The following is a 9,646-nucleotide window of genomic DNA, read 5'->3' on the forward strand; positions in this document are numbered from 1 at the left end:
AGCTCTCCATGTAGGAGCCAAGTCAGAAGATACATGAACATAAATACATCTCGAATTGCATGCCTTCAGAGGTACAGTCACCGAATCCTTCCAAAAAAGAACTAGTCCACCACTTTGACCCTCTGAACTGATAGCAAAGCAACCAGAAAAACCTAAAGACCACATAAAATTACGGACACGGGAATCCCTCATCTTCGTTTCAGACAAAAAGAGGAGGGTGGGTTGGTGAAGCTTCACAAGACAGCGAAGCTTGCTAATTATCGAGGACGACCCCAATCCTTGACAGTTCCAACATATAATGCTCATTGCGTTTGGCGGGGCTGCTCTGCAGCCTCCGCCGGATCCACCAATCGAGAAGGTGAAGTACGTTGTTTTTTGTTTGAGACATAATCCCCCACCTCTGTGGAAGTGCCAGCATCTTTGCTAGATTTGTCAGACCACAATTGCCAGATCACTCACAAGATTTGAAGTACACTCATCGGACAAATTCGGAGCAGCTGGATTCTTGATGGGCTTCCTTTTCTGTCCAGACACGTTGTCCACCAATCTTTGAATCGTTTTACTTTCCTTACCAGTGTCATTAGTCTGGCCACGGCCTCGCCCACGAGAAGATCGACCACGTCCTCTACCTGACTGGTTATTCTTGAGACGAGAGGACCCCTCAGCTTCCCCGTCATACACCCTACATTGAGGGGAAGACTTGCCACGACAATCAACATGCCCAACGTCACCAGAAGGTGATCTACTACTCTGGTTCTTGGGATCAAAAGATGAATTAAAAGACTTGCTGCTCTACTTGACCCCACTGGATCTCCTGGACATTTCCTCCGGAGCACACAACCTCTTGGCAGCGTAAGGTAAGTCTCCATTCACATCACGTGTCCCCGGGTTTGGACATAGCATAAGAAGAGTGTCCCAGCAAACCACATGAGAAGCAATAGAAAGGTAAACACTCATACATAACATCATAGGGCTCAATCGTCTTCGTCTTTGCAGAGTTGACAGTGACATACCGAACCAAAGGTTCCTGTACCAGGATTTCTGCACAAACACACATGAAAGCACCCCAACATATCCCTCCCCATCTGATTCCACACGCTCAATCCTACCAATTGTCTTAGCAAATTCCATCCCCAGCTTGGCCTTCATCAATCTGGGCGGGAGGGCCATGATGCATGCCCAAATACAGAGAGTTTTGTACTCCACTTGTAGCGGCTGTATATTTGGATAAAAAACTTGAGTAAAATAGCATGTTTGCCCACCATCCATGGTGAGCCTTCCAGAACACGATCTCTATCCATCTTATTGCTGAATTCTGCCACAAACAGGTTGTCTCCCGTCGGGTGAATCAACAGGCCCTTTGGATTACCCCAGACCGGTCTCATTGCCGAAGAAATAGTATTGGTGTGAAGAATAGTGGTAGAGAGAACCTTGCCCACCAGTGCGCAATCCGGGTCGACCAGATCAGCGTCGTCGTCATCATCCACCATCACCAGATACGCCTCGACTGCTGTAAGACGAAGACGCTCCATCATGTCTTCAACGCCAGAAGCGGAGCCAGAAGCACCCGCCTCCCGCGTAGAATCAAGGGCCGCGGCAGGGACTTCCAGGACGGTCGGCGGCGATGCAAAAGCACCACCACTCTCAGCCAAAAGAAGATGATTCACTTGCGCGCCAGTACATCCACCATCCCCCGTCGTCACCACATTAGTAGCCTCGACAAGACCTCGTCCCGCCATCGCCAAGGGTGGGCAACAATGCAAGGATTGCCCCTGAATCACCCCGAATGAGGCAGCGAAACGAGAAACTATCGATTCCACAAGAAGCACAGGGCAAGAATAGGGGAAGAGAGAAATCACAGCGAGAAAAATGCGATCAAATCACGGTCTCATACGACGCTCAAACCCCTGGGAACAGTGGCGGAGCTATGTGTACTCCTGGGGTGGTTGTGGCCCCCCCAACCTTGGTAAAAAGTGTGAAGGAATTTTTTTAGAGGATTTAGATAAGGATAAATTTAGTACTCGCCCCCCTCAAGTCTGCATGTTTTATTATTTGCCCCCCCCCCCCCCTGAACTTCCTCCCTAGCTCCGCCAGTGCCTGGGAACTGCCGTCGCGAGAGCGTCGCCATGCGCAGGAGAGAGAGAACGGTTCCACATCAGGGGAACAACTCCATACCCAGGAGGTCTCTTGTGTTGTGACTAGTCAACATGTCTCTTTTGGACCCCAAGTTTTTACTGCTTTCCGTCGAGATCAGTTTTGGCATCCCGGTAGAATTACAAATATGATGTTCCCTTCGATCCAAATTAATTGACGCTCTCTTAGTATAACTTTTTGAATGGGAGGTATTATAGTTTTTGGCCCACCGGCCAATGGGGGTCCGGACCTATAAGACACACTCTTCTCCTTTTTCAGTGTCGAGACAATAGTTATGTATCACTATAACTTATGTCCAACATGGCAAACATGTGACCGCATATGTTAACATGATGGTGGGTGAAGATAAATGTGTTGCATGTGTAAGGGAATGAGTGATTACTCTCAAGCACCATGAATATCTTTAGAAAAAATTGTACATCCCAAAAAACAAAAGGTGATTCTAGCTTGTACTACATGTTAGAATGACACAAAAAAGACAATATGGTAATCTAAAATAGTAAACACCAGTATGATAATTCAACCCTGAGCCCGGGCTCAGATGAGCAGGGTGAACAATACCTCCATTTAAAATAGAAAGAACGTTCTTTTTTGTGGTGCAAGATGATTTTGTTCGTGAACTCCGTGTAAAATTTTGTAAAGTTTGGACATTCGAGAAGCTCGTGGCAAAAAGACAAAATCAAACGTGAACAATGTGATTTTCAAAAGTTTCTCAGATATCCAAAATCTGTCTTTTTGGCCACAAGCTCCTCAAATGTCCAAACTTCACAAATTTTACATGAAGTTCACGCACAGGAGAATGAGCCCGGGCACCAAATCGCCGCTCTCACACTAGTAGCGCTATTCACAATTACAGATCACCCTGTTTTGTTTCTCTACACAATTTGCAAATAGAACTAATTTCTTCAACTCACCAATAGTGCATTTCGACATTTGTGCACTTTTTTTTTCTACTTAGAAGTTTTTTTGTATTGTTTGAAAATATAGAGCTGCTCAGGAGGCAATATTTATACTGCTTAGGAGGCAATATTTATTTAAAATTGTAGAAGATTTTCTTTTCGACCCATTTGATCAAAATTCAGCTATTCACTTTAAATAACATATACACTAAAAATGTGCTAACATCTTTCCATGGCCGGTGCAGAACTAGAAACAGTAAACGACTATGTTTCACTTGCATAAGTATATACAGCAAAAGTTTATACGATAACCACACGGTATGTGTGGTAAGCAACTTCATATTTGAAATTTAGCTATGATGCTTTAGGTCGTTAGAAGATAAAAATAAATCCAAAGAAAAAGAAGTCTATACGGCAAGATGTGAAGATGTGGTTGTAAACCATTAAAACCGACCAAGAAACTCGCATGTGACATATTTTGCTGAGTATAAACAGGCTCAACAGATCCAATCTGTGTTCTGCCTGGCTCAAGTAGCCTTCTGCTAATTTTAACTGAAAGAAGTTTCTTAAAAATGCTACAATTACATGTATTGTGCTTGGGTCCAACAAGGACAGAGAAAAGGTCCCTAAAAAGGTGAATTCCTAAGTAACGGCTGGTACCGTTGATCCAATTTCAGGAAATTAGGGTACCCATCTCAGCTTGTGGTTCCATGTCTCAATAATAGACCAGGGTTTCTTGGATGTTTTGTTTTTCTGTTAGTTGTATGTAAGGACAAAGATATTATTGCATATCAATATATGTTACAGAATGGGCCTATGTTGAAATAACTGGCCTCAATTTAGGCGTGGGCCAAACCCTTCTCCCCCTGCCCAAGGGCCGGCTCCGATGAGATGGAAACTTGATCTAATTTAAAAAAAAAATTGATGAGATGGAAACTGAAATCACTTGGCAGAGGTTTCTTTTCCGTCAGAACCAGACGTATTTCTACCTCGGAACTCATGAAAACTTGGCATACCCACCTCGTCGGAGGACGGGCCATGGCACGGCACGGCATGGCATGGCAACCACGAGTTCAGATAATTTGCTTGCGCTGCAGTACGATGGTATCCCGGGCTCTCAGTCCCAAAATTTCTTCTGCGTCATTACATTCCAGGTTCTCAACATGCAGCTATTCTATGCTATGCTGTCCTGCGCCTAGCTGACTAGTTGCTCACAGGTCACACAGCACTGCTGATATGGGGCTAGGAAGCCAAGCCCGGCCACGAAATTTTGCCCACTCTGTTCTTAACAACACTGGCCGCCACCTGTAACAGGCAAACACCACATGGCCGTTAGTAAAAGCTTGACCGAGAACCTTATTCATAGATGATATGAGCTCAATGTACACATGGATCAACTGGGGTATTCAGCAGCGCTGCTGCTCTTTACCAAAAGCAAGGCAGCTGAAGAGATGGTATAGCCCGCTCCAGTACAGAATTAGAGACAGTCAATATAATATATTGATCAGTATAGCAAAGAAAGTGCAGCACACTGACAAACAGCAAGATAAAACCTGATCTATCCTTCAGCTGGCTCCAGTCATCAAAGCTTGGTAATAAAGACTTTAGAGAAAAGGGCATATCCAGTTAGTAAATTTCAGCTACACTGAAGTGCTATGTGTGACGCATTTTCGTTGTCAGTCAATTTGTTTACTCTAGCACGTGATAGTTAATCCATTTCCCGGTGTTCCTAGTTTAATATCAGCTGATCAGCAAACTAGCTATGGTTAGCAGGACAGTTTCTTCAGAGGTGGACAGCTTTGAATACCAGCGAAGCAACCACATTTGTTCAGTATCGCCATAGTGTATACAAGCATATTTGCTCATTGGTGTTTCTTGTTTTTTGTAGTGTACCAATAACACAGGAAGAAATGCAGATCTTCTGTGGAAAATAAGTGCATCTGGCATTCACCTCTTTTTAAAACCGGAACCCCCTCATTTCTGTTCTAATAACTGGATGAGTAAGATTCTGCTTGAATTAAGTCTGCTAGTAACATGTTCCTCTCAACAGCCCTGCTGCCATCCGCCGAGGAAGTGCTCCAGGAGATTCACCTGGAGGGACAGAGCTGGAGAGCAGCAGGGCTGTTGAGAGGAACAGGGTCCCTTCCGGCTAGTGGAGAGTAGTTAGTTTGCTGTGTGGGTGTGTTGGCTTTCATAGCCGTGGAAAATTGTATTCTACTTTCTGCCTTCTCGACACCCTTCTATCTATGATTCTGATACATCAATCTTTGACGTATCCCTGAAAAAAGTAACATGTTCCCAGACAAGCTGTGCTCTCGAGACTCCAGAGTATCTGAAACTGATTTTGGTCATCACGTGGAGACAAGAAAAGTTGTGTTGAATTGCATGCTTGATGACAGGAAATTCAGCCTTGGGCCTTTGTGGTTCATTTGAGAGAGAGGCAAAAAAAGAAAAAGAAAAAAGGTTCCACAAGAGAACTAAGGAAAAAGCTTCATGGGGTGTGCCTATGATGTACAGTATAAAGCAAATGAAAACATACTCACATTGCCTGTTTCCTTGGCAAACTACTTCGGTTCATACACTGCTGCTTCCACTGCAAATTGCTCCGACAAAATGTGCAGACTTGTATCAACCACCCTGTAAAAAGGAAAAATATGTATGTTTTATAATATAGATAACTCGGCTTACCATAAATCCAATCAGAAAGTAAATGCCAAAGAACTGCAAGTTACGTCCTTGGTTAGTCTAATCGATGAACTTGTCGTGTCATCACCAGAATGAACATAAATATCTCACAGAAGCACATATACCACCAATAATTACGCTTCGGAACGAAAAACACCAGACACCATTACTGAAACTAGTTACTGCCTTAAGTACTTTTTTGAACTAGATCACCACTGCTACGATTCAAGTTCTCATCTCCCTACTGCTTACAGCCAGGATGGCGATGATTGGCTACAGTTAGTTATATCTGCTCAAACCTGCTACAACTAACCATCTTGTCCTGCATTTTCTCTGCCCTCAAGTATGCAAGTTTTCAAGAATTGGTATTTTTAACTTTACTCGGTGAGAGTTAGCGTATTATCATTAATCAATATATAATCTTGTGATTTCTGCAATAGAAGAAAAGAACATCATTTATTTGCCTGAAGAGACCAAAGATATGTGTGGAACGGGAAAACCAACAAAGGGCAAATTGGTTTAGGCAGTAGATTGGTTTAGCTGGCTACTTGCATAACACAAACATTAAGTTTTACACTAAGTTTCCATTAAGCTAATTCATCTTGGTCAAGTAAAAGGAAAACTCAGAGCTTTACAACAGAAAGCGTTTAAAATAAAAGTAATCAAGTAAGGGATTTTCATATTTCAGTAGGTAAAATAAAAAATCGGTCCAGGTTCCAGAGTATTTACATCATAGCTTGTTTAAATTAAAATAGCGAGAGAAACCCAGCTATTAGTATTAGTATATCTTTATTGCCACATAGGTTTCTCTGCATTTCTTTCAAGGCAGTGAACTGGTTTTTGGAGTGGGGTAAGGTAGGACTGCAAACCAAGCTATACCAGCAAATGCAGGTATGTTATAAGGATAAAACTAAAGTCGATTGAAACACGCTGGTTTGTCGCTTATACTGATCCATCTACAATGTACTGTAGCATAGGTTAAATTGAATTTATCTCAGGCAGCAAACAGATTTTTAGAGAAGGGGTCGGCAGCCGACAAGTGGTACTCCCTCCAATCCATATTACTTGCCTCAGATTTGTCTAGATACGGATGTATCTAACACACAAGTAATATGGACCGGAGGGAGTAAGATATGAGGGGAATTCCATTGAAACAATATACAAAACGCAAGTGTTAGCCACCAAAACGTGATTGCCTACCACAGTATTGTAGCAACCATTTTGATTCAAAAGTTTAAGTTTGAAATATTACAATACAACTACACATTAGAGTACATTGTGTCGCTGTTAGCTGCGCTTTGGTAAAACGATATCCATGTGATTAGCATCCATATGTAACTTAGGCCCTCCTTGCTCAGGGAAAAGTAGGCAAAATAAGTACTGATGAACAAAACTGTACAGAATGCAGCACACGTCTAATACCGCTACTAATAGTTAGCACTTGCCAGTAAAACCAGGGAAGTGGTTACCTCATGTACGCTTTTGACTATTCGTGCTAACAATAAATCTTCCAGAACTCATCTCCTTCTAATACCAATGCTCTTCTTCTTCTGTGTGATCGAAAAACGTCTTGACATTGCAACATTGTAAAATTTTCTCATATGCTCTGAAAGCCGATGTATTGCGCCAAGGTTGCCAACAGCTGACAACTGCAGCATGATAGAATCAAACTTCTTGTACGACAATTTCATGTCATGGTTTATTACTTCATCCAGAAGAGTGGTCGCGTCTTCTGTCCTTCCACAATCAAACAGTCCATCAATCATTATTTCGTAGGTATCAACAGCACGCCGACATCCCCTCTTGTCCATTTCAGTCCAAATATCGAGTGCCCTGTGTGGCTCTCTCATCGCAAAAAACATCACCATCAGCATGTTGTAAGTATGAACACTGGGTTCACAGTGTGCTTCTATCATCCTCTCGGCGAGTTTGAGCGCATCATCAGCCTTCTGAAGACTACAAAGCACCTCAAGAAAGCAATTGTAAGTGACAATGTCAGGAGGAAACCCAGCCTTCCCCATCTCTTCCAAAATGCAGTAGGCAGCATCAAGTCTATCCACCAAGCACATGCCTTCAATCAAATCTTTAAAGGTTGATACATCAGGCATGCAGCCACGTTTAATCATATCTGAAATCAGCTCAAAGCACTCATCCATCCGATCAGCTTTGGCTAGCGCAACAATCATAATAGCATATACCTTAGCTGTGGGAGAGGATATCTTCGACCCCTCGGTCCTCATGAACTCAAACAACTCTCTTGCCTCCGAGATCAAACCAGCGCTGCAGAACGAGTCAATAGCAGCAATGTACGTGAAGTTCTCCGGGGTGTGCTTCATCTCAATCATTTCCTCGAGCACCTTCATGGCCTTCTTGGGGTCCCTGGCGCGGCACCAACCAAAGAAGAGGATGCTGTAGGTCTCGGCATTTCCCTGCAGCTTCTTCTTCACGCGACCAAACACCGTCTCCGCCTCCCTGACCATCCCGCACTTGCAGAAGGCGTCCAGGAGGATGTTGAGCGCGTCGGTCTCCGGCGGCGTGCGCATCCGCACCCGCCGCTTCTTGGCCAGCTTCCTGAGATTGGTGAGGTGCTTCTCGGTGTAGGCGCGCAGGATGCCCAGCAGGTCCTCGACCGGCACCGACCTCGTGCCGTGCCGCTTCATGTGGTCGAGCACGTCGCAGAGGACGCCGAACTGGCGGGACTTGTACCGCGTGCCAGAGAGGATGTCGATCATGTCGTTGTACGTCCGGTGCTCGTGCTCGTAGTTGTCCTGCTGGGAGGCCCAGGCGAAGAAGCGGAAGGCCAGCTTCTCCTCGTAGCGCAGGCGGTGCATCACGTCGGCCACGAGCGGGGTGGTCAGCTCGGCGCCCAGCGCGTCGAGGGCGGCCTCCGTGCCCTCGTTGGAGCCCTCCTCTGTCTCCGTCACCGCGTCGTAGATCCTGTCGGACAGAGACGCGACGTGCTCCTCCTGGAGGTTGGTGGGGAGGAGGACGTGCCCGGAGGAGAACCGTCGCGCCGGGAGGTCCGGGAGATGGCGCCGCGGGGGCGGGGGCGGGGCCTGAGCGCGGCTTAACGGCGGGGAGGATGCGCGCGAGTAGTATGCGGCGGCGGGGGAGGAACAGGGCGCGGCGGCGAGAAGGCGGCGGAGGTGGCGGAGCCGGAGGGGGAGGTTGGGGGATATCATGTGGCTTGGGAACGCGAGGCAACGGGGGGTGGGGGATTCGGAGGCTGAAAACGGACACGGCGGCGCGGAGGGTGCTCCTTTCTATGGTGGGTTCTGAGAAGAGGGAAGGGGATTGTAGGCCTAACACTGTGGCCCAGACAGACTATCTAGGCTAAGCGGGCCGAACGTAATGGAAATGGACTCATTACACACATTTTTCCTTAAATCCTTTATTAAAATGAATTCCCCTAAAATATATTAAAATTAATAAAAAAATAATAATCTCTATCTCTACCTACTAATAAAACAAGTATTGCTTCTGATCGTCCGTCTAAACATTATCCTCGAAGTTGCCATATATTACCCGCTATGCCATCTAAACGAAAAACGATTCGTTTTCTGTTAAGACACCGTCGCTATAAGTGTTTTATAGGTACGATACCCATCATTTAGCACATGTGAGCTGGTGGCGTAGTGGCAACATCCTGTCGAACCCTGCCTTCATCATTTTTTCCAACTCCTTTTTCTCACCCATCTCATCCCCCCTAATGTCTTCATGGGCCGGCCCGCGGGACGCGGCATCTCTATTTTTCTTCATTTTTTTTTTCTTTTCTTTTCTTATTTCTGTTTTTTACTCTCTTTTTTGAGTTAATTCAAGATTGAAATTTTTTAAAAAGTTGCAGATTTTGGAAAAAAAATGGTCGAGAAATCATAAAATGTCTACGAATCTTAAAAATGTTTGAAAAA

The 9,646-nt window shown here is 45.0% G+C and overlaps 1 protein-coding gene and 1 pseudogene across 2 annotated transcripts; both read right to left on the reverse strand.

Annotated features, from left to right (window-relative positions):
- Positions 1-792: 792 nt before the first annotated feature.
- LOC147966092 (uncharacterized) lies at positions 793-1,385 on the reverse strand (annotated as a pseudogene).
- A 2,103-nt stretch (positions 1,386-3,488) lies between these two features.
- On the reverse strand, positions 3,489-8,948 carry LOC125514704 (Pentatricopeptide repeat (PPR) superfamily protein). 2 transcript variants are annotated; one of them, XM_087528640.1, is made up of 4 exons: positions 7,208-8,948; positions 5,597-5,690; positions 4,074-4,358; positions 3,489-3,957 (listed from the first exon to the last, which is right to left on the reverse strand). In XM_087528640.1, the coding sequence occupies exon 1, from the start codon at positions 8,918-8,920 to the stop codon at positions 7,256-7,258; it is 1,665 nt and encodes a 554-aa protein (XP_087384766.1). In that variant the 5' UTR covers positions 8,921-8,948; the 3' UTR covers positions 3,489-3,957; positions 4,074-4,358; positions 5,597-5,690; positions 7,208-7,255. The 2 variants fall into 2 exon arrangements, with proteins under 2 accessions (XP_087384766.1, XP_087384765.1); XM_087528639.1 differs by lacking the exon at positions 3,489-3,957 and having other exon boundaries at positions 3,986-4,358.
- Between the last annotated feature and the right edge of the window lie 698 nt (positions 8,949-9,646).

The sequence above is a fragment of the Triticum urartu genome, chromosome 6A (genome assembly GCF_056163025.1).
Source record: "Triticum urartu cultivar PI428250 chromosome 6A, HENAU_Tu73, whole genome shotgun sequence".
In the NCBI taxonomy this organism is placed as follows: Eukaryota; Viridiplantae; Streptophyta; class Magnoliopsida; order Poales; family Poaceae; genus Triticum; species Triticum urartu.

Bases quoted from the DNA above. Each gene is read 5' to 3' on its own strand.
- LOC125514704 (XM_087528640.1), bottom strand. From the start codon at position 8,920: ATGATATCCCCCAACCTCCCCCTCCGGCTCCGCCACCTCCGCCGCCTT.